The sequence below is a fragment of the Mus musculus genome, chromosome 1, assembly GCF_000001635.26.
Source record: "Mus musculus strain C57BL/6J chromosome 1, GRCm38.p6 C57BL/6J".
In the NCBI taxonomy this organism is placed as follows: domain Eukaryota; kingdom Metazoa; phylum Chordata; class Mammalia; order Rodentia; family Muridae; genus Mus; species Mus musculus.
The window spans coordinates 164,289,070-164,313,903 of NC_000067.6; the positions used below are offsets into that span (position 1 = coordinate 164,289,070).

The window sequence follows — 24,834 nt, forward strand, 5'->3', positions numbered from 1 at the left end:
GATGTCATGTAAGATAGCTGGAAAGTGACAAAAAAATATAAATAGCACCTCCAAAGTTTCTCCTAATTGTGTTGAGGTGACTTCAGAAATAAAACTAATTCTTCTACACCCTCAGTCCAGCAGCAGTTAGCTGATTCAGACATTACGCAGCCCCAGCTCTCTGTGTGGTTCCAAAACTCTCCCATTGCTCCTGGAACCAGCCACTTCCAATGCCTCTCCCGCTGACGCTTTCTCTGAGTAGATACTATGTCTATGCATTTGCCTCCTCTAGACATTTCAGAGAGTTGAAAACATGGCCTTTTATATGTGGCTTCTTCTCCTTCGCATGGTGCTTTGGAAGCTCATCCACAGCATAGCATGTGTCAGCATTTAATTCCTTTTTATGGAATTTATTATAATTTATAATTTATTAAAGTCTGTGCATGCGCTCATCATCTGGGCCATTTTTGTCATTTGGGCATGGTGAGCAGATGCTGTGAACATCGTATTTAAGGAACTATTTAAGTATGTTTTCTCTTGGATATATGCCTCAGACCGGAATGCAGTGCACAGACCACTCACACAGTTTGTCAGTGTTTCCCTCAGTGCACACCATTTTACAGTTTCAGTAACAATCCCCACTTCTATGTAGTCTCATAGTTACTTAACTGGTTTGCATGTTCCTAATAACCAGATATGTGTAACTGTTGGCCATTTGTGAACTGCTTTGGGAGAAAGAACTAAGTCATTCAGTTATTTAAATTTTATTGCATTTTTTGGTTACTTGTGTACTGAGAATTCCATACATAGTGTCTTCTGACCACACCTATCTAATCCCTGTACTGCATATGTCTGAACCCCCTTCACAAGACCCCCCTTCCAACTTTATAGACTCTTTTTTTTGTTTCTGATCAGAAAGACAAGTAGGCATACAATAGGAGTCACTTTGCAATATTTCCTACTCATTATTGAAAAAAAAATCAATATTCTTTAGTTTTAAAACACTTTCCTGCCCTTCTCCAGACCCTGGTACCAGTATTTGCCCATTTGTATCTAACCTAGTTCATGTAATATTCATGTCAGGCATCAAGTGTGCATTTTAGAGGTTGAATGTATTCCTTGTCATATGGATTTTATTTAATCATTGATTGATATTAAGATTGTATTTTAGCATCCATGAACGACACTGCTTCAAAAACTTACACAAACATCTATGACAGTGCCCAAGTTCTCTTGGCTATAAACCTAGAATGGTGGGTCAGGCAAGATTTTTTTCTTTTTCTTTTTTTCCTTGGAACTGGCGCCATCTTCAATGAAAGCTGCTTTCCACATCTGCTGGTAAGCAGAGCAGTTCCAGATTTCAGGCTTGCCTACAGTTGCCATCTTGCTTTTTTGTTAATAGATACTCAATTTTGTTAATAGTCATCTTACCTACATGAAAATGGTAATGATAGCACTTCACTCATTACTGATGCTGACAATCTTCTGATATGCTTCTATTCATGTGTATACACAAATATACATGTACATTTTAGGTAACTAATAATTTGCTCATTTTGCAAGTATGTATGGCACACATACACGTTGAGTGTGTGCGCATACCTGTCAAGGACAGAGGCTTATGCACTGAGTGTCTTCCTTCATCATTTTCCACCTTACTGTCTGAGATAGGCAGGAGTTACCACTTAGCTTGAAGCTCATCAACTCAGCCAGAGACTGCTCAATGAATGTCACTCCCCCGTTTGTGCTCTAAGTGTGCTGGCTGGGTTATAGATGTGTGCTGCTGCACCCAGTGTTTTTTGTGAGTGCTTGGAGATCTGGACTTGGGTTCTCATGTTGTGTGGCAGCATTCTACAGACTACAGCATCTCTTCAGCCTCTGCCCACTTCTAACTGGGTAGGCTACTGTGTACCTCAATGCATGAATGCTTTTCAATTTAGGTGAAATTCCTCTTTTCATTTCTTGTGCTTTTGTTGTTGTACACAAGAAGTCATAGTCAAATTCAATGTCATGAAAATTTCCATTCCTATGAAGGGAATGAAGGGAACCCCCAGCATAAACAGTCAGAGCCACCTGAAGACTGAGGCCAAAGCATGCTCTTCTGAAAGGAAAGGGCACTAACCACAAAGAAATTGGACCTTTATTGCCATTTAAAGCCATAAAAATGGCTCAGATGAGTCAGACAAAAATAGCAGGTTTGACCCCGACGTACACTGATTTCACCAGATCTGCCTTTTGAAGATTTCTGATAGGCACTGCTCCAACTAATTTGTAAAACTTGGTATATTTTTTGATAACAGATTTTTGTGAATATTTAAAGACAAATGAGCACCTTATGATAAATTATACAATATATTTAATACTATATTAAATTGATGGATTACAATTTTCCCTAAAGATCCCTTTCCATCATCATATTAGCAAGCTAGTGTCTCCTGTTGTTCTCCACACCAATATGAGTTGGTGCTTATGAGTTTGTTTCCTTTGTCAAACTGCAACCGTGCAAAGAAAGAACACCTCACCAAAACTAAACAGCATGAACACTTATTGAAGTATTTGTTGTAGCTCTAAAATACTCTTTTGTTTTCCTATTATATGTTTAGAAGGATTAGCCCCTTACCCCAGTGTTTCTGAAGGCCTCTTGTGTACCCACAATGTGACCATAAAGGGACTGCAAATCCCTTTTTCATGCACCCCAGCTCTTCTACCAGACTTGCTCTATAAAGGGATGGACTTTGCTAGCCACACACCGACTCTGCTGCCCTACAGTAAAGCAGCCAGACAGCGGTAAAGGATGGATATGGCCACACCCCTTTACAATGCATGGTTGGAGTTTGCCTGGTTTTGCTTTATGCACCAAAATGAAACCTGCTTATAGTTTATATAAATATATAACAGAATAATAATATAGGGCCTAAAAGAAAGTTATAAAATCTTTTTAGTTTTTTAGCATAAATACTATGTACTGGGAAGTATTCTGTTCTTTAAATATATCTACAAAGCTTCACTTTCTTACCCTGAGATATTTGTTAAAAAATAATCTGGAATCCAGTACATGAAATAGCTTCATGGGTATGTATTATATCACGATGAATTGATTTTATTTCTAGCAACTTACTAATCCGGGCTCCCAAATAATGACTCTGGGTACTGAGCATGGCTCCAACAGACTACACACTAAAGAGCAATGAGCTCCCCCTGGCAGTGATTGCAGCAATTGAAAGTTATATTTTCATATCTGGTATAGGGATGGAAACGTCCAATATTTTTCTTTGTAGTGAGTAATGTGGTTGGTGAAGATTCAGCAAATTGGTTGTCCGGAGAGCTCTCTGTACAGGCAACTGGATCCAAAATCCGCAGAACCTAAGACAGATGAGAGGTCATGTCAGATGTACGTAGCATGTGCTGTAAAGGCCTTGGGTTTCATCAGTACACAACTACCTACATAGTTCCATAGAGTTTTATGGAGCTATCATAAAAAATAACACCTCAATGAATTTGAATTCACCCTTTCTCCCAAAATGCTATAAATTCAGCAATGATGCCTAGTTATAACATTATGTTTTAGTAATTGTAAACTAATACTCTTACAGATATATCTATATAAGGAAAACAGAAAAATGAAGTTTTATGAATTCTACTTCATATACCAATTTTCAGTTTTAGCCAAAAACCACTCCCTGCCTGTCTCCTCCCTTATTACTCAATTGTCTGTAAGAATCAGACCTCCATTCTTCTGTAGAAATGCTGTTTTTACTTATGGTAAGATAAAAGGCCCTTCACTTCTCCCATTTTCAATTACAGATAATATCTTATGCTAACAACGATGCTCACAATACTTTGTTCTCTCATTTCTTCCTCAGTCCTGGCTTCTGTTTCCTCTCCTGAGACTCAAAGCAGGAGAGGAAGCCTTGGGTTGAAAAACAGGCCAAGTAAGGACAAGAATAACCTTTTGGTTCCCAGCTCTTATTTCTCATGTGCAAATTCTCAACTAATCATAGCATTAGCAGCGTTATGTTTTAAAGGCGGCTGGGCACTGTGACAGGTCAGCTACTGTGACAGAAGCAGCAGGGAAGGAAGGGCTGGCTCGGGCTCCCTTTCCTATAGTTGCACTGATTCAAAGGCGCTCCCAGGCTCCCCTCCCTGCCTCACACTCTCTGGAGCCTGTCCCCTCTTCTAAGTTAACAGCATATCCAAGATGCTCTAGCTCCTGTTTAGAGAGGCATCATGTAAGAGCTACCGTACTACTTTAGGACTTCCATTTGCTAACTACACCTTTAAAATTCAGCATTCAGACCTATTTTTTATGGACCTTAGTTAAATGTTAGATGACAAACAAAGACAGAAAGTAATGTTTCCAACATTGCATACACTAGCAAGCGTTTGCTGAAAGCACCCTGATGTAGCTGTCTCTTATGTGTTGCCGGGGCCTAGCAAACATAAGTGGATGCTCACAGTCAGCTATTGGATGGATCACAGGGCCCCCAATGGAGGAGCTAGAGAAAGTACCCAAGGAGCTAAAGAGATCTGCAACCCTATAGGTGCAACAACATTATGAACTAACCAGTACCCCGGAGCTCTTGACTCTAGCTGCATATGTATCAAAAGATGGCCTGGTCGGCCATCACTGGAAAGAGAGGCCCATTGGACACGTAAACTTTATATGCCCCAGTACAGGGGAATGCCAGGGCCAAAAAGTGGGAATAGGTGGGTAGGGGAGTGGGGGGGGAGGGTATGGGGGACTTTTGGGATAGCATTGGAAATGTAATTGAGGAAAATATGTAATTAAAAAATATTAAAAAAAAAAGAAATGTTTCTTATAAACTTTGAGGAGAAAAGAATGTTTTCCAAATATGCCATATGCTATGATATTATGTGTCTTTAAAGTAAAAAATAAAATGCTAAGGGAATTCAGTGGGAGACTGAGATATAGCAGAAAGCCTTCTAGATTTTAGTCTGAAAATGATAAGGAAGGATTTTAAGCCTTGAGGAGATCCTGCGACCCAGCATGGAGGATGGAACTAGGTGGGCATTAAAGTAGGAGGAGGAAGAGCAGAGACTAAGTTACTGCATTGATCTCCGAAAGGACAGTTCGTAAAGCTGTTAGGCTGGAAGGTCACGAAGCACTCAAGGAGAAGAGGCTGTCAGTCTTGTTACATGAGGAATGTGCTGAGTAAGAAAGTAGAACAACAAGCAGATCTAGACCAGGCCTGAAACACACCCAATATTGCACAATGAAGCGGAGAGCAGAGAAGACAAGAAGGTGGAGGTTAGTCACAGAAACCAAAGGAACAGAAGTGTCAGGTTGAAGACGGAAAAGCCAACTACACTCAAAAATACTGCCAGCAACTGAGTACACCATCGTAACTTCTCAACAAAGAAATAGTAGGGAAGAACAAACAAGTTTGAGTAGTTTATTTTTTAGTACTGATCCTTTTAGAAAGTAGGTGAGCACATACTATGTGTAACATTATACTAGCTCATGAGGAAATAGAATAAGATATATTCTCCAGCCTTTAAGTAATTTTAGAGGGAAAAATCATACAATAACAACACAATATAAGAACTAAGTAAGGGACACTTTTTCCTGGGAGAGAAATGTATATGATCCAGGTAGGCAACTAGGTCTCGTTTAAGCTGGCTTGTTCTTATGCCCACTTTTTCTTCTTAGGATTCAAAGTCATATGCTGAACAGGAAGTAGTAATCTAAGAAGTGCCCCAAGAAGAGAAATAGTTAAACTAACAAAAACTTTGGATTCTGGGTAGCTGGGAGGATATGGGGACAGGTACTTAGGAATGAAGACTAGCAAAGACAGAAGAGAAGCTGGCAGAACAAGCTAATGAGACAGGGGAAGATGTACAGCTCAAAGGGATTAAACGGAATGATGTGGCCAATGGGGAAACACTTAGGCAATCACCATGAACAAGTAAGAGCTTAAACCAGCTTGGGAGCACAGGCCACACAGAGCATTAGTTCACATTTTAATAGCAGGAGGGTTCTAGTTAACAGGATTATGAATTATGGGAGTTGGGTACTGAGGTTCTAATGGAGGTAAGCTTGGTATGTGACAGGTCACCTACGCAGGCCTTGAATTCAACAACGATGCTAAGTACTTGGTCTATCTGACTCTGAAGTACTCTGTGTCTGTCCCATCTATATGTAGGAACTAAATAATCTTAGATCACTTCTGATGTGACCTATAATTTACTAAGACAAATTTCTACAGAGTACTTTTGTAAAAAAATGAATAAAAAAGATCTGTTAGCTAACTTTTAAAACTATTATATTTTTCTCCTCAGGAGAGAATAGTGACATTTGGAAATTTAAGAGTCAGAGGAGGACTTTTCTCTAAGACCATGAGCTTATTAACATGGAAAACAAATTTAAGATCTACATTTCTAGCCGGGCGTGGTGGCGCACGCCTTTAATCCCAGCACTCGGGAGGCAGAGGCAGGCGGATTTCTGAGTTCGAGGCCAGCCTGGTCTACAGAGTGAGTTCTGGGACAGCCAAGCTACAGAGAAACTCTGTCTCGAAAAACCAAAGAATCTACATTTCAAAACTCCTAATGCCAAGCATGACACACAGTTTTCAGTAAGGGGAGAATAAAATCTCGCAGCTCAGAGAACACATTCTACATGCATGGAAGAGAAGAATGTTACCTTTTCAGCCATTTTCTCAGCTGGGGTACTGCAGAATTCGACTGTTGTTGGAATCTTCTTTTGATGGCTAATGCCAACATTCCCCAACAGATGGGCATGTATTGCTTGTGCCAGTCCATGGTTCGTGAGTGCTAAGTCTGCCGTGCTATGGGGCTGTGTGTTAGGGGAGTATGTCTGCTCTCTCCCCCACTGTAAGGAGACCAAGAGTTCTTCCAAAAATCTGCACAGAACACACATGAATAGTGAACACTGATAAAAAGACAAAATGTAAGAGCCAGTAAGAGAGAATAAGTGAACAACATATTCCAGAAGTCATCTACCATCTTTGCTCAGATTTCAAGATTCAGGACATCTGGTCACATAGATTATAGGGCAGAAGATACTTGCTAATCTACTAGGTTGTTACCTGAAAACCATGAATCAAGCAGTACAGTCTAGTGTAATCATATTTTGATATAGAAATTACAGATATTAGTGTATTTCAGAGTTTTAGCATTTGTTGATGTCTGGATGCTAAATCAATCTCCAGTATCTGTAGTTAACTCTGCTTGGTCATAATGTATAAATGATTTTCTATATTGTTGGATTTGATTCGCTAACATTCTATTAAGGATTTATATTTATGTTCATTAAAGACTGAACGTTTATGTCATGTCTCTAGTTTGTTATCATAATGCTTGCCCCTCTCCTTCGATGCTCTAGAAGGATTTGTGTACACTTGTGTTTCTCTCTTCCTTAGATGCTTATCAGCATTCAGTGGATCCATCAGGGCTAGAATTTCCTTCTCATGTTGGTTTTTAACTACAAGTTCAATTGCTTTAATAAGTTAAGGCTAGTTAACTTATATATTTTAGTTTTTAGGATCTATTTTCCTTTAAAATGATTTATGTGTGTATGGGTGTGTTAAGTGAGTGTAGGCGCCCACAGAGGACAGAAGAGGGCATGAGATCTCCTAGAGCTGAAGCTGCAAGTGGTGATAAGCTGCCTAGCATGGTGCTGAGAACTAACCTCAGATGCTCTGCAAGTGCAGCACGCACGGTTAACTGCTGCACCAGCTCTGCAGCCCTCCTATGCTTGTTCTTAAGTAACCGGAGCAATGTCTTTTTTTTTTTTTTTTTTTTTTTTTTTTGGGTTTTCGAGACAGGGTTTCTCTGTATAGCCCTGACTGTCCTGGAACTCACTTTGTAGACCAGGCTGGCCTGGAACTCAGAAATCCGCCTGCCTCTGCCTCCCGAGTGCTGGGATTAAAGGCATGCGCCACCACCGCCAGGCCAGCAATGTCTTTACAGAGCTTATCTGAATCATTGACTTGCTTGGCTAGAGGTATGAGTAAAACCCTCTGACTGCTGTTGCTGTGTCTACTCAATCTCTTGAGTGCAGGCTTCATTCCTAATACTTAACAGGCACCATCTTTCTTTAGGTTAGCTGCTAGGCATTTCTTTCTTTTTTCCTTATTTATCTATTCTTTTCTTATATATACATACCAACCACAGCCTCTCCTCTTCCTTCTCTACCCAGTTTTCCACCAGCACCACCTCCCCTCTCCCCCAGATCTACTGCTCTTCTGTTTCCTTTTAGAAAACACTGGGCTTCCCAGTGCTATCATCAACCAGACACAGTATAAGGAGATGCAGCGAGACTAGGTACAAACCCTCGTATCATGGCTGGATGTGGTAACGCAGGAAGAGGAAAAGGGTCCCCAAGCAGGCCAAAGAGTCAGAGACCTCCACATCCACTGTTAGGAGTTCCACAAAAATCCCACGCTAAACAACCACAGCATGTATGCCGAGGACTTAGCACAGACCCATGCAGGCTCTGTAACCGTCACTTCATGCTAGACATTTCTTCAGTTTGTCTTTTTAAAAAACTATCATCAAAAAATTGTTTTAGCTGTCTATCATCCTTAGTATTCTTTCTCAGTTCTGTTTAGTTTGGGTTGAATTTGCTTTTTTTGTATTTCTTGAAATAGTAACTTAAATTACTAATGAGACTTTTCTCATGTCCCCAAATAAACTTCCCTTTTTTTCTCCTTAATGATACGATCTTACTGCATTGCCAGACTGGCCTGGAATTCAGGTACTTCAGCCTCAGCCTCCCAAGTCTTGAATTTTATATATAGGTCTGCATCATTATGGCCAGCCCTAAACAAGCGCTTCCCTTGAAGCACTGCCTCAGTTGCTTCTAAAAAAATTCCGTACTTTGACATATTATGGCTCAGACACTTGGCTTCTACCAAAACTACACAAACCACCTTAACCACACTCAGGAACTGCTTTGAAATGCAGAAATGCCCTCAGTTACAGATGTAATAATTCTTCTCCCCATTAGCAACGTAAGATGTAACACCACCATCCTTTCTGTTTTTAGGGTTTCTTCCTCTCAGGGCATCTATTTTAAAGGGAGGCTTAGAGTATACAGTAGTCGGCATGTTAACAAACGTGGCCACACTCAAACACTCAAATAAAACCTTTCATAATAGCAAACCCAGCAGGAGACAAGAGAGGAGTCTGGAATGAGAACAAGTCTTACTTTTGGGTAGAGGTCATTTCCTGACGAAACTGCTCTCGTTCACTCAGGAGATCCTGGATAGCGCTCTGGGCATCTCGGTTCTGACGCTGTAAAACCACTCTGAAGTTTGTTAACTCATCTGCCATTACCCTGAAAAAGATCAAAACTCGCATCCAGTTCTCCCGTGGTAACAGCATACACAGGTCAATCTACTGCTTCTTCGTGGTTGTTAGTTTCAAAGGCAACAACAGGGTCCAACACACTCAGACTGCTTGGCAATTCCAGCATTTTAAACGAGAACATTTTAACATGCAGAGCTTATGAAATATTTTTAAATGACAGAAAAATACTTTTTACATAGTGACTCAAACGTACACCAATGCTACTCTAAATGTTTCAGTTTACAACTCCTAAGTAGAGGCTCTAACTTTAAGAAACAGAAAGGGAAAGAAAAATAAATGATTTTTCTCACTACTCAATTGTACTTTCTTCTGAGCAAAATACCGAAAAGTTTTAAAACAAAGTAGCCTTTCCCCTGCCAAGCAGGCTCATTTTCCCGGTATATAGACAAGTTTCTTATTTTTCCAAAAAATAAATTTAATGTATTTCAACATAAATGTGTGAAAAATAAATACATGGAATGTGTTGAGACATTTATTACAAGCTTTTCTACACCCTGCTTTTTGTTTTCTCCGGAAGATACCTTCTCAGTATCTGATGAGGCAAACTCTAAGGCATGTGAAAGGCTGAGTGGAGAGAGGATGCACAGCAGAGCTTCCCAGGACCGGCCCGCTGGTCCCGAGGCCTGGACTCCAGAGCCTTGTGGGTTTTCACATGTGTTAAGGTCTGTCTCATCAGATATGTGTAAAACGACAGCTTTCTGTTTCTATGTGGGAGGAGGCTGAAAAGCTCTTCATACGGATAAAGGAGCAAAAAGGACAGAGCACACTGCGTGGAGAAGACTGTCCCAGGAAGTGTGGATGAGCGGCGGCTTTCTCCAGCAGGAGGGAGAGGGGGAGAGGAAGGAGGAAAAGGGGGAGGGTCGACATATGTCTTTTCTGACCATAATGTTTCTATATTTTATTTTACTTTATCGCTGTGTTTTGTTTACTGCAGTAAGAGTGATTCTAGAATAAAGGAGGACCATGCATCACCTCTCTAGGAGACTGTACGGCCCCCCAGAGAGGGGTGCCACACATCAACAAGACATGAAGCACTCTGACAATCTTAAGTCAGAAATTCTCACTATTACTTTGTGTTATGCATCAGAATGGTGACAGACAGGAAAACAACGGGGAAGGACACACTATCTGTAACAGAAGAATACCTGCTTGCAAGGAATTTACTTCTCCAGACATCGCACTGTATTGACATCCGTTCCAGCTGTTCAGAAAGCTGGGCTGTGTTCCGACCTAGTGCTTCATTTTCTAAGATGAGCTGGTTCTTCTCCCGGGCTAGACGTTCAAAGTGATACTGCGGGTCATCCCCAACAGAAGCCACGAGTAACTTCTTTAACTCACGATTTATCTAGGATGGAAGAAGACAACCAAGCTCAAGAAAAGTCACTGATTTGAATGTAGCCAAACTTATGACAGAGAATCTATTTCTGTGTCCTTTGGATCCTATTCCAATGTGTTAGTTTTCGTCTTATATTTTATTATTATTCCTTAGAAGCCCGTTTGTTTCCTAATGAGAAGACAGAAGAGGGGTGGATAGAGATGAGAAAGGGAGGGGAGGAGGAACTGGGAGGAGCAGAGGGAGAGGAAACTCTAATCAGGATATATTGTGTAAAACAGAAATCTATTTTCAATAAAAAGAAATAAATTAAGAAAAGAAAAATACCATAACTAAGACAAAATGAACTTATATGGGCAGTTATGTACTTATATCTGGACAATGTAATTATAAGTGTTCCCATTTTTTAAAAAGATTTATTTATTTATTTTATGTATATGAGTCACTGTAGCTGTATAGATGGTTGTGAGCCATCACATGGTTGCTGGGAATTGAACTCAGGACCTCTGCTTGCTCCGGGCCCACTTGCTCCAGCCCAAAGATTTATTTATTATTATATGTAAGTACACTGTAGCTGTCTTCAGACATACCATAAGAGGGCATCGGATCTCATTACAGATGGTTATGAGCCACCATGTGGTTGTTGGGATTTGAACTCAGGACCTTCAGAAGAGCAGTCAGCACTCTTAACTGCTGAACCATCTCTCCAGCCCAGGTGTTACCATTTTTATTGTCTTTCTGAATTTTCCTTTTAATCATTTAAAAACGGTATGTGTGTTCCCACATGTGTGGAGGCCAGAGGAGGATACTACTGTCCCTATATCCGACTTACTTCCTTGAGACAGGGTCTGTCAATGAAACAATCATAGCTAGGCCAGAGGCTATAAGGACCAGAAATCCTGTCTAGGACCCTACCCCAACAGCCTAGAACTGACAGAAAAGGTGTGCCTGGCTATGCCAGGCTTTTTACATGGGTGTTGGGGATTTGAACTCAGGTCTCCATGCTTGACAGTCAGCATCCTTACCCACTAAGCCATTTCCCTAGTCTCTTCTTTCTGAATCTTCTAAAATGTTTACAAATAAATATATACTGTTTTGCGCTTAGAAATTAGCTAAGTATATTAAAATATATTAAATTCATTAAGTTTTTTGGATAAGAACCACTAATCTTTATGTCACACATACAATCTTCATGCAAAGAGATGTAGTTTTGGGCTTCAGAGATGGCTCAGTGGGTGAGGGCTCACGATGAAGGCCTGACAACCTGATCTGGGTGTAACCCTTGAGCCCAAGTGGGTTCCATGTTAGGTCTTCTGAATCCACACCTGTGAAGCGGAATGCATCCCCTCTGTTAGGAAAAGTATGGGCTCAGGACCCCAAGACCAGCTCTCAGCACAAAGGAGACATATTTGCCCCAGAAGGACAGAGGGCAGGAAATAAGAGACAAAGACAGGAGTTAGAGGATGAAGGAGAAGGGGAAGGGAACAAGGAAGAGGGAGGAGAGTATTTGTCTTGGAGGGGGACAAAGAAATGACTCTGGGTAGAGAGGAGACACACGTGGCACATAGGAAAATGGTGGTTTATAAAGGCACATGGGGAAACCCCATGTTAGCATAAGGTATTTAATTTTGATTGGGCATATTAATTAGGTAAGCCAAAGGGGGCATTTGATAGCTGGACCTCGATAGTCAGCCTCAGGAGGAGGACACGGACAAATGTGGGAATGGACTTTGGTGGCAAGCTTTAGAAATGTAATCTAACAGGGTTTAGCAAGGCAGAGGTAATGCAGAAGGGCAAAGCCTGCCAGGACCATGCTTGCCAATGCTCAAGCTGGCCAGAGTCCCTTCCCCTTCCATATACAGCACACATTAACACCAACATACACACTAGTAGTAATGATCAACAACAGCAACAATGCTAACAATGCAAAGGTTAAACAGAAATAAGGGACGGTTAAAGCACTTTTATTAAGCTGCAGAGATTAAAGTAGTACAACTGAACACTATAGAGTCTTATTAATTTTTGGGGAGGGGGGTTGTTTTGTTTTTTTTTGAAACAGGGTTTCTCTGTGTAGCCCTGGTTGTCCTGGAACTCACTCTATCAACCAGGCTGGCCTTGAACTCAGAAATCTGCCTGCCTCTGCCTCCCAAGTGCTAGGATTAAAGGTCTTATTAATTTCTAATGAAGGCCCAGTAATTTTTTCATCCCTCCCTCCCCCCATCAGGAATGAATTCTAAAAACAAGGACTGCTAACTTGTCAATGGCAAAGACTGACCTGGTCAGTTTCTAAATGTAACCTACTTTTATAACTTAGAGGCAGGTCTTGTCTAAAGCTCCTTGCACCTCCACTCCCATCACGTTTAGAGTATGCTTGCCCAACATAAATTCTTTCTAGAGGCCCTATGGCAGAATGAGAAATTAAAGAGGAAGTATTTAGAGAAATGACAACATATGACAAACGACATTTCTGAGAAAATGCGGTTTGCTAGCATGGGATTAAAAGGCCCAGAGGTAAAGACTAGAATTCACTGAAGCTAGGTGCTGTGCTTACCTCTGTCTGTACTCGGAGCTGATTGGAAAGGCCTTCTTTGTCCTGAAGTAGCCTCCTTTCAGAATTCTTGAGCTTTTCCAAAACCTTCTTTACCTCTGAGAGTTCCTTCCTTGGGTCTGTGACCACTTCTGCCTGATTGTGGAGTTCTTCTCTGTGATGTCCTAGGGACTTAACCTTTGTGTTCTTGGTGGGGATGTCGTGAGTGATAGCAGCTTTGGGAACAAATATTCTGACAGCTTCAACTTCCACTGTTCTTTCATTAAGAATCTTCCCCAGCTGAAGAACGCCCGGGCTGTCTGAGGACACTTTCTTCCGTGGACTTGGAAGGACATGTTGATTTATGGGTTGGACTCCGTGGGTGACTTCAACAGACTTAGGGGGCTCCTCCGTTTCCATTCCATCTCCTGCTCCTCGGATTGGGGTCGAAGTAAGGATGCCTAGCAAAGATGTTAAACAGAGGACATTTGCCAAAAGAAATGATTAAAAAAAAAAAAAAACCAAACAACCCACCAAGACTACTTGTCCTGTAGCAGTTTCCTCCCAGACTGAAACACTCCCTCCTGCAGGGAAGCTCCTTAAGCCAGAAGTAAACTCAAAACAGCTCCAGGAAGTCCCAGAAAACGACAAGATTCACTAGGCCCCTCCATCCCTGTAGTAAACAATAAAGGCCTACAGTCGGTCTCAGGAGCCTCGCTGCAAAGATCTGCGGAGATCAGAGCGGCTGCCTGGAAGAAACATTAACCAGCTAGGCTGCCTGGAAGAGGCTTAACAACTCTGGCACCTGGTAAAAACACAGTCCAAAGAAAGTTTACTTAATATCATAAAATATAATTCTGACTTTCTGTTATGATAGCGTTAAAATGATGTCACTGGAATATAAGACATTTTCATTTCATAGATTAAAAATAAAGGTGTGTGTGTGTGTGTGTGTGTGTGTGTGTGTGTGTAGACAGGGCCTTCAGGGCCTTCCTATGTAATTTAAGCTGGCCACAAAGCTGACATGCAGTCCCAGACAACCTCAGTCTGGATTCTTCCTGCCTCTGCCCCTTCACACAGCACTATGGTTGACTAGTTTTCATATTCTTAAAATGTGGGTTTAGGTTTGTCTAATTTTATCTAATCTGTTTTTCTGTTAATTGTCTATTTCTGGTATTTAAAAGTGCAAAATTATGCATTAACTATAAGTTAACAAAAACAAAAATAAAGTCATCCCTAAAGTAACTTCATTCCAGCCCACTGAGCTTGGCAAATAAGATTCCAGTTAGATACTTGGTTCAAGTCAAAATGGATTCCTAGGCAAGTCATAACATAGTTGATCTAGAAGTTTAAATAAAGCTCTCATAAAGAAAAAATCAAATAAAGGAACTCCAAATAATAGAAATTTGAGGACAAATCACAAAGTCTGTTGAAAAGCAAAGAAACAATGTGTATTTGACAAATATTTCTTTTCAAACAAAACAAATTCCAGTCAAGACAGTCAACCAACCTTCAAGTCCAATTTCCCCTTAAGTTTATTTAAACTGTTCTAGTTGCTAAGAACTCATGGCTACCAGGAATAACTCACCAGCTCTGGCTAACGCGCGGGTGAGCAGGCAGGGCTAGGGCTTTGCATTTTCTTACCTTTCATCATTTCTTGTTTCCCTGTGACACACACAGAAACCTTTATTACATATGTACTAGGCAATTCAGGGCACATTCATGAATAATTACATCCTTCCAGTGAGAAGACAAAACCTCTGGCACCAGCTCTGTAATTATGAATAATGCTGAGCACCCATCCGTGCTCTCCATCCCCTGAGGGAGCCACCTGCATCCCTGGAGCACTCTCTTTCCACCTGGGATCAGGCGCTAATCAGTTAAAACACATGGAAGAGTTGTGGCTTCTCCATCCTGGCTTTCCCTTGGACTGATGGACTGTGAAGAACCAGCAAGGTCACTCGTCTACTTTCTACACAGGGGCTGCTGAGTTTTGGGTAAAAGGCCTGGGGTGAAATATTGTAGGCTTTTGGAATGATGAAGTAAAACTGAAGAAAGTTTCTAGGCACCCACATGAGAAAACAAAACCATTTTTTTCTTTTAATGGCAAAAACATTTTTGGTTAAGTAAGTAATAAGAAAAACAGAATCTACTTTATTCAGGATGACACCTGATTTACATGGATTCAGCCACGGTTTATAATCATCAAATTGGCTGCAAACTTTTTCAAGCAGTCTGAGGGTCACAATTTACCAATCTTTTGTTTTAGATTCCAGAAGGCAAAGAGCACAATTAGAGGCCATCACTGAGACAAACACTGCCTTTACTAAGGACAGTGTAAACGTAGGAGCAGAAGTACTTCTACGTCACATGACTGGGCACAGGCAGAACATCAAACTCATGAGCCAAGATAATACCAAGTTTCCACCGCCTGTTGTGGGACAACCCTAGTCCCGTCATGGGCGTCCCCATCCTTCTATGCCTGGGAGCTGGGAGAACACTGGAAGTGCGAGAGCATTTCAGAATAATTCCAGGCTGGACTATTGGAAGCTCCTTTAGTCACAGATACCTTTACCAGCTCATTTTACCAGCTAATGAAATGTGCACAGCATAAAGAAGAAAAGCAAATGTTTATTTAATGAGTTTATTACTCTATGAACACATACCTAAACTTCATTTAAACCTTTAGGGAAAAAAAATTTAAAACATCTTGGCTTTTCCTTCTACATTAAAACAGTAATTCATAGCTCCTTTATGTTATAGTCTGACAGATCTTCTGGAACATATGCAAATTAAACAATAAACTGGTAAACTGAGGATGTCTCTTGGTAAATCTTAGGACAATATTCTTTCGGCATGCATGGGGGCAGGCAGTGGGATTGAAGCTGGGTCCTGGCAAGCAGTCTAGCCAAAGCTTTTTTTTTTGTTGTTTTTTTTTGTTTGTTTTTTCGAGACAGGGTTTCTCTGTGTAGCCCTGGCTGTCCTGGAGCCCTCATTTTACAGTTTTGAGACAGCATCTGCCTAGGTTGCCCATGCTAGCCTTGAACTGACTCTGGAGCCCAAACAGGGTATGAATTTGTGATCCTCCTGTCTCAGCCTCCCAAGTAGCTGGAATCACAAGCCTGTGCCACAAGGCCCAGCTTTAGTGTTTTCAATGTCACCATTATCACCTAGTAAAGTTTAGCTATTCCATTAGAAAAGTATGCTACCGACAATCATATTAACCTTTATAAAGGTGATCCCCAGCCCTCTCCTCCAGTCCAGTGGTCCCCAACCTTCCGAACGCTGAGATCCTTTAATACAGCACCCCGTGTGGTGGTGACCCCAACAGCACACTTCGTTGCTACTTCAGAACTATAATTATGCTACTGTTTTGTATATATGTAATGCAAATATCTGATACGTGGGGGTCATGGCCCACATATTGAGAACCTCTGTTCTCTAGGCTCTGGATAAACAGTTGCTTGATCAAATGCGTGTGCACACTTATGCATGAAGCACAGCTTCTGGTGTTTCACAGTATACACTGGTTTCCTAACAGTGCTAAGAAATGCCTGTATAACCAATCCAACCCAGCATTTCCAAATTCATTTGTTCATAGAATCATTTCCACCTGATCCTTATTATTTAAATGCCCCAGACCTTACTATCTGTTTGCTAAATTAACTGTCATCACTGTATTTTTAATGTACAAGTCTACAATTTTAATATTTAGTTAAATTGTTTATTTTAGGTTTGCGATGAGCCCTATAGGTAATGGTCCACCCCTCCTATGATGGCAGTGCTATTCACATGCTTGAGAGAAAGTTCTGTTGTTATACTGACAATCACATTGCTCTCCCGAGACAGTTAAAGGATGCAGACAAGTGACATCAAATATAGGTATAGTTTTCATTGATCCATGTAGCACAAACATCTGTTTTCACTAACAATAGTTACAGTGTAGTAAAAATAAAACGAACAGTTGTATTACCTGCCTTACTAGATAATCAAGGGGGAGCTCTCTGAGTTCAAGGCCAATGAGTTCTAGGGCAGCCAAGGCAACCCAGAGAAACCCTGTCTCAAATAACGCCCTCCTACTCCAAAATAAACCCAAAACACAACCCTCCCCCCCAAACCAAAAAAGCAACCAATCAAACAAAAAACCAAATCAATTATTATCAAAACAAAAACACTTACCTTTGTTTTCCGAACTTTTAAGGGTAGTCATTTTTTCCATAACTAATGAGAATACAATCCAAGACTTTCACCGAAGACCTAGAGATGTATACATACGAAAGAATTAAAGCAATAACAATATATTCAGAGAATGCATCTACTTTAAAAGTTATTTTTTAATTGTTTCTGTCTTTAGTACCCACGTTCTTCATTATTTCCTTTTGACGGGCTGTAATGTATACCTGTTAAATAATGAAAACCCAGGCATAGGTTTAAGTGGTCTCTGGAGTCTAGACTGTAGAATAGGTGACCACACGTCCTAAAAGCTGACTGTTCCTAGATGTATACGATTCAGTACCCGGTCTAACTTCCTGAACATCACAAATCCTTGCCCTGGGAATGCATCCTGAAACTCTATCCAATGGCAAACAGAGACTTTAAAGTCAGAAACTTCGCTGGGACCATGCGATGCCGATGAGCAAGTGTCCTTGTCTAAGAAACACCGGGTGAAGGTGTGGGGAGGCATGGGTGCCGAGTTTAAAAGGAGAGGAGGTGGAAAAATTAAGCCTGTCAGCCTCATTCCCCAGGAGTATGAGCCCAAGTTTGTCCCTGTCAGGAGGAGCCTCTTCCCAGAACAACCTTTAAATCCCAAACCAATGGCTGCCGAACTCCAGCCCAGACCATCCTCTTCCCACCGCGTCCGGCACACGGGCCGGCTCCAGGACTTACCTGTGATATCCTTACTTCAATGTCCACCGCTCAGGCTCTTCACTCGCTCAGCAGCCGGCTGACTTGTAAACTCCCCTGGCACTCGGAAGCCAACCCGCCCAAGCCTCCCTGACACGCAGCGCCTCGCTCACTCTAATCACTTCCTATTACACAGGGTTTCATTTCCGGAATGCTCTTCTGAAGGACAAGGACCAACTGACACTTCGTGCTGTGTGTAAAATGAAGAGAGACAGGGTCTACTATGTATCGGCTCGGAAAGCGAAAACTGGAAGATATCTACTTAAAAAAAAAGTACCAATAGATAATGCAAGCGGTATGGACGCTTAAACTTCCGGGTCACTACCAGCCAGACGGAAGTGAACGCGTTGGAACGGAGAAGGTGGCGTCGCGTTGCCCCAGGCGATGAGGCAAAGGGTGGATCTTTGAGTGAATGGGCGGGGCCTAATTACTCCCAGCCAATGGAGACGAAGCAGCTTCGAGGCGGCGTCTTCGAAGCAGTGGCTGGAGGAAGGCGGGGCTTGCGTTGCCAGAGTAACCGGATCATTGGTGGTGGTGTAGTCTTCCTGTGTACAGGAATCTATTTCCTGTGCTGAGATCTACAAACTATGGTAAGTGTTATAGGGAGGCCCTATGAAAGGCTCCGAGACCCTGGTTACGGAACATCCAAGTCTTTGGGCGATTGGGCACCCCGCCTTTCATCACCTCTTACCTCGCTAGGAGCAGTTCCTTCTGCCTCTGCGCACCCCTTTTCTTGCAGCACCCTAATTTCCATTTTAGCGCCACTAAGACCTCAAGCTAGAGCAATGTAACAGAAAGTAAATGGGGGTGATATGGAATCTAAGAAAACCCGATGAGAATTATTTCGAATAAACCGTTTATAAGCTTGCATTGTTTATCTTTTTCGTTTTTCAAGCTTGCAGACCCTTATCGACGTGGTGCTGTCTCAACACTAACTTGGATCTGAATCTCCCTGAGTGCTGGAGTCAGTTCTCCCAAGCGGTGGAGTTCTACCTTGCATCTCCTACCAGGACCGCTTAGTAATAGCTGTCTGCTGGCTCAGCGTCTAGTTCATTTCATACTTTCCAGATCACTGTGTTTTAGCAGGTATGTTTTTCAGGATTACTTGGAGAGTTCTAGCATTCACCAACACCACCATAAATTATGACTGAATAGGAATGGGGCTTGATACTTTGCGTTTTAATAAGCCTTTAGATGGTTTTAATGTACCCATTGCTCTAGTGCACAGAGTTCTAGTTAACTCATCTTTAGTCATCTCTGCACTTGTGCGTGGTGGACGGGACAGAGCAAAATGTTGCCTTCAGGTGGGTGTAGCTGTGACTTAGCAAGAGGCATCTGCACAATGAGGCTTTCTCATTGACTGACGTTCAGCAGTCCTTTTTGTTAACCAATCTGGTCCTTTGGTACCAAAGAGACCTTTTCAAACCTTTACTTCACAGACCCAATCTCTTTCCTCCCTCTTTTCTCCTTTCTAGGCACTTGACAGAATCTAAGAGGCAATGTATTCAGTATTGGATTCCAAATAATCAATGATTTTACCTATTCTGTAGCCTCGTATTTCTACTTTAACGAAGGAAGTGTGGAAGTGACCGTTCATCTGTTTTGCTCTTGATTTCTCTTGCTCCCATCTATTGTAACCATTTGTGGCATGAAGTTAGTTAGCATTTGATCTGGTGTGTGTGTGTGTGTGTGTGTGTGGTGTATGCTGATTTTGTTTTGTTTTGTTTTGTTTTTCGAGACAGGATTTCTCTGTATAGCCCTGGCTGTCCTGGAACTCACTTTGTAGACCAGGCTGGCCTCGAACTCAGAAATCCGCCTGCCTCTGCCTCCCAAGTGCTGGGATCAAAGGCGTGCGCCACCTCGCCCAGCTAAGCTGATTATTATATAAGTACTTTTCTTACTGTGACTCATGATTCATCAAAATCAAAACTTGGTCCTTGAGCATGAAGAGTGGAATTCTCCGGGCATGCAGGCTTACCTTAGAGACAGTCCTCTTACTGTTTGGTAGAAAAACTGGGGCTGGGGGTGGGGTGGGGTGGGGTGGGGGAGGCCTAAAAACAGTTAATTAAAAATCTCAGGGTTCCCCCTCCCCTCCATTTGCTGTCAGTCCTTTCTGAGAAGCAGCAAAATGTTTTGAAAGGAGGGGAAGCTAGATGTCCTTCCCTCCGTGTGCAGTCTGGGCACAGGCAGACAGATGTATGTGGCAAAGGCCGATAGGGTGATAGTGTCTGTGGAGGATGGAGGTTGTTCACTGACATAAGTATATAACCAGCATTGGGGGTGGCTCCGTTGGTGAAGCACTTGTCTTGCAAGCGTGAGGACCTATATTCAGTCCCCCAAATGCACTCAAAACAAAAGCTAGACATGGTGGCATGTGCCTGTAATCCCAGCACTGGAGAGATGGAGACAGGTGGATCACTGGTTGGCCAGCCTATCCTATTTAGTACATTCCAGGCCTGTCTCAAAAACCAAACAAGTAGTAACAAAGGGACCCGTATCATACAAGGAGAGAACTAACTCCCCTAAGTTGTCCTATGACTTCTATATATGTACTCTGATACACGCATTCATGATACATAAATGTAAAATTAATGAGGAATGACACCCAAGGATATCCTCTATCTTCTACATGCATATGCATACACGTTTTTGTGTGCCCCAACACACGTGTATATACACACAATGAGTTCCAGGCAAGCCAGAGTTGTGTAGTGAGACCCTGTCTACACACCTACACACACACACACACACACACACACACACACACACACACATGGGAGAGAGAGAGAGAGAGAGAGAGAGAGAGAGGGGGGGGGGGGAGAGAGAGAGAGAGAGAGAGAGAGAGAGAGAGAGAGAGAGAGAGAGAATAAATAGTTTGACATGCAGTCAAGGTCATCACAAGATGTGGTTTTCAAACTGAGATTTTAGTAATAGAAAAGATCTCAGGTGGCTCTGGATTCCTCGAGGCAAGGTGAGTGCAGAGGTGTATTAGAGGCTCTGGAGGAACAGAGGACTGGAGAAGGTGGGCACAGACCCAAGATACTGGAGTATATGGCGCTTGGCAAGAATTTTAGATTTTATTTTTTGATGTATTAGCATATGTGTATGTGTGTCTCATATGTTTTATCTATTTCATCATTTAAATTGTTTCCTCTTGATTCTACCTTGAAACTTCAGCCATATTAATTTGATCTAGCAGTACCAATTTTTTTCTTCTGATCTGTAACCCTTACTATTGAAATTTCTTAGAAAATATTCTCTCTCTTTGGAGACCAGAGATTCCTAATTTCTCTCTTCATAATTGCTGTTTTGTAATTTGGTTGTTCTTTATATACACACACATACACAAATATATGTAGATATCATGTAAATGTAATTGTACTCTGAATATATCGTTTTAGAATTTATGTCTTGGGGTGGGGGCTGGTGAGATGGCCCAGAGGTTAAGAGCACTGACTGCTCTTCTGAAGGTCCTGAGTTCAATTCCCAGCAACTACATGGTGGCTCACAACCATGTGTAATGGGATCTGATGCCTTCTGCTGTGTCTGAAGACAGCGATACCAGTGTACTCAAATACATAAAATAAATAAATAATTCTTTAGAAAAATTTATGTTTTCCCTCACTTAGCAGGAACCTTGTATTTTTTTTTCCTGGCTGAGTTTTAAGAATTACAGTTTACCTTTTCATTTTCTCTGGTGGAGTCAATCCGTGTTTTAATCTGTTCCATTATCGCTCTATATAATAAGTACATCTCATACACATCCATTGTTTCTTTAGAATAAATTAGAAAGGTGATAACTAAGTGTAGGGTCACGTGCATTTTTAAGATTTTCATCTGCTGCCAAGTTAACCCCAGAAAAGTTTTACCAATGTATACTCTGCCAGCAGAATACAAACCAGGCTTGCTGCTTTCCTAACTCTCAGAACTGCTGTTTCTGCCCAGTACATACATACATACATACATACATACATACATACATACATACATAAATACATCTAAAAGTAGATTTCATCTTTTCCTAAGAAGGCCTCTTGCTCTTAGGATATTGAGAAAGATCACAGATTCCTGCATGCTACATAAATGAAAGTAATTGCTAATATTTCCCTCTAATATTTGCCTGTTATTGTTTTTTTATTTCTCTCATGAAGTGTTGGAATTTGAAGTATACTGTCTGTATAAGGTGAGGATGCTGGACGCTGGCTTCAGACCTCCTTACTCCCACAGACGACCCGCCCTCTCTTTTCTAGCTGTATGGAAGAGGTTGCTTGTTGCTGTGGCAGGCCCTCCTGCAGAGCCACAACTGCGGAGTTTCCCACTCCTTCTTACAGTCCTGGTCTCAGCACTGACCAAGGAGGCAGACACTGGGGGATCTTTGGGGCCCTCGTCTTCTCGTTCATGAAATCAGAAAGCTGCTATTTATCCTGATTACCTTAGGGCACTTCATAAACTATCCAATGTACTATCCAAATGGAGTATGTTGTTTTCATATTAACAAGATTACTTCCTAATGAGAAGGAAATAGTTGGGGTAAATGGGAAGGGACGAAAATCTAAAACAAGCTTCAGACGTAGCTATTTGAAGCTGCGACGATTCTTGACCACTTTTACTATTGAGAAATTTACTTTAGTATATTAATTTTGCCTCAAGCTCTCTTACAGATTCATTTTCCTGGTGGAAGCAGTTATAGGCCAGAGAAAAGAGAGGAGAGGGTTAGAACTAGGGGGACTTGGTCTTGAGTTGAGTTTTCAGAACCTACAGGGTCCGGTGGATGGCCACACACCCACTGGTGAATGTACCACATACTGGACTTGGCTACTAAAGGGGAAGTGACCCGAGGTTGAGAGGGGCTGGGAGCTGGGGGTCGATCTGGGAGGAGCTAGAGGGGGAATGGAGAATGGAGATGATCAATATACATTGTATGAAATTGTAGAATTAATTGAAATATATTTTAAAAGAACACTTTTGGTTTGGGGGGATAGGGCAGCTAAACATGCCTGATTTTATCAGGCCTTACATCTGATATCTATGGGTTCTTCTCCGTTTAAATGGATTAATTGTGATTATTTGCTTCTGTGGCTTGTAGATCTTTGGTTTAACTTTCAGTGACATTTGATCCTGAATATACATTAAGAGTGTTCAGACCTCGTGTGAGGCTATGATTTCATTGATCAAGTCATGCCCATGACACAGTGTTTCATAGCACTGTATCTCACTGTACGGGGGCTTTGACGTTTTCTCTGTCCCTCTGCAGCCAGTCGTAAAGGGGGTGGTATGAAGGCCACATGTAGGGTGGAGCACTTCACGGTCACGTACTCTCAGTGTCTCGAACATGTCTGCATTCACCTGTGCTCATTATAAACAATATTTCTCTGATTCAGAATGAGAGAAGTATTTGTCTGTGGATATAAATGTAAGGGTTTAGAAGACAACTCGACACTGTCAGTTTAGCTAAGCAACAGTAGGAAGTTCCCCTCTTGGTTGTAGAACATCCTTAGCCACAGCACTTAACTGGGCGTGAGTTCCCTCTTGGTAGGCAGGCCTGGAAACTGATCAGAGTGCTTGGTTTCCCCGCTAATGGTTGGGCTGTTGTTGCAGTGATGAGCACGTCTCGCCTGCGGGTTGGTATTGCAGTTCATGGGGTCATCATGTGGAGATTGATGGTTATTGACGCCTTCTCTTCCCCAGCAGCCGGCGTTGCATCCTCGGGCAGTATGAGAGCCTGTCAGCAGGGAAGAAGTTCCAGTTTGGTTTCTCCATATATGGCACCCAAGGTGTGTAGTGTCTTCAGCAATAGAGCCTTATCGACTAACTCTGGTGAACAGCCAAGAGGAATGGCAAGAGCCGGTATTGTGTGGGGAGCCTCTGGGTTCTCTCTGACCAACAGCATAAATGGAGGTATCCCACATGTGGCATGAGACTTTTGTTTAATAACCCCTGGCTATTAGGCACCTGTGTCTACTTGTTTTGTTATAGACAAGTATTCAGAGGCGTTTCAGAATCTGAGGAACACAGAGGAGAGACTAATCGGTATGAGATAAGGTTAATTTTTGTTTATTGTTTTTTTTTTTGGTTCAATGATGAAGACCAAACCCAGCACCTTGTGCTTGCTAGGCAAACCCCCCACTACCAAATCCCCAAGCCAAGAAATGTTAATTAAAAATAACATTATGGCTTTTCCTGTGTTACTTTTTTTTTTGTTTGTTTGTTTTGTTTTTTTTTGAGACAGGGTTTCTCTGTGTAGCCCTGGCTGTCCTGGAACTCACTCTGTAGACCAGGCTGGCCTCGAACTCGAAAATCCGCCTGCCTCTGCCTCCCAAGTGCTGGGATCAAAGTGCTGGGATCAAAGGCGTGTGCCACCATGCCCAGCTCCTGTGTTACTTTTATTCAATGGGCTTTATGCTTTCTTTAACATATGAATATATATAAATCCAAAGTGAAAGTTGGTGCATTTTAATGCCAACATCAATCCCTAAATTTATTAGAAGGCATTCAGAGACAGTAGGACACCATATTGTTATGGATCAGTGTTAAAGTTCAGCTTTGTTATCTGTATAATGAAATGCTTAACAGACTCTATCTGTCTGTCTGTCTATCTATCTATCTACCTACGTATCTAAAATCTGTGGCTAACGATACTTTTTTTTTCTTTTGAGGCACAGTCTGTGGTTTTAGACTTGCATTTCCTCCAATCACCCCACTCTTTCCTCTACCTGTAAAGCTCCGTCTTTTCCTTTAT

The 24,834-nt window shown here is 41.8% G+C and overlaps 2 protein-coding genes across 8 annotated transcripts in view; one reads left to right on the plus strand and one right to left on the minus strand.

The window, feature by feature from the left end:
* Positions 1–729: 729 nt before the first annotated feature.
* On the minus strand, positions 730–18,418 carry Blzf1 (basic leucine zipper nuclear factor 1). Of its 4 annotated transcripts, NM_025505.4 has the most exons (9): positions 18,373–18,415; positions 18,078–18,285; positions 17,370–17,447; positions 14,835–14,855; positions 13,215–13,651; positions 10,476–10,675; positions 9,170–9,298; positions 6,641–6,860; positions 731–3,342 (listed from the first exon to the last, which is right to left on the minus strand). In NM_025505.4, exons 3-9 carry the CDS (start codon positions 17,407–17,409, stop codon positions 3,157–3,159), a joined length of 1,233 nt encoding a protein of 410 aa, NP_079781.2. In that variant the 5' UTR covers positions 17,410–17,447; positions 18,078–18,285; positions 18,373–18,415; the 3' UTR covers positions 731–3,156. The 4 variants fall into 4 exon arrangements, with proteins under 4 accessions (NP_001343981.1, NP_079781.2, NP_001153680.1 ...); NM_001357052.1 differs by having other exon boundaries at positions 730–3,342; positions 14,779–14,855; positions 18,078–18,418; NM_001160208.1 differs by lacking the exon at positions 14,835–14,855.
* A 36-nt stretch (positions 18,419–18,454) lies between these two features.
* Positions 18,455–24,834, plus strand: part of Nme7 (NME/NM23 family member 7) — a 129,777-nt gene continuing 123,397 nt past the window's right edge. For 2 of the 4 annotated variants that reach the window (NM_001293313.1, NM_178071.6), the window contains exons 1-3: positions 18,603–18,685; positions 18,991–19,181; positions 23,787–23,869. In NM_001293313.1, coding sequence (NP_001280242.1) covers positions 23,810–23,869 — 60 coding nt within the window. In that variant the 5' untranslated portion in view covers positions 18,603–18,685; positions 18,991–19,181; positions 23,787–23,809. Of the gene's footprint in view, positions 18,686–18,990; positions 19,182–23,783; positions 23,870–24,834 lie in introns of all 4 variants that reach the window. The other 2 variants (NM_138314.4, XM_006496692.3) reach the window with 2 other exon arrangements.

What these genes read in the sequence shown, in the direction of transcription:
- Blzf1 (NM_025505.4), bottom strand. Translation starts at nt 17,409, where the DNA reads ATGGAAAAAATGACTACCCTTAAAAGTTCGGAAAACAAAG. An exon ending in AGCTCCGAGTACAGACAGAG is followed by an intron (nt 10,676 to 13,214) that starts GTAAGCACAGCA and finishes CTTCCATCCTAG; the next exon opens with ATAAATCGTGAGTTAAAGAA. An exon ending in CTGAGAAAATGGCTGAAAAG is followed by an intron (nt 3,343 to 6,640) that starts GTAACATTCTTC and finishes CATCTGTCTTAG; the next exon opens with GTTCTGCGGATTTTGGATCC.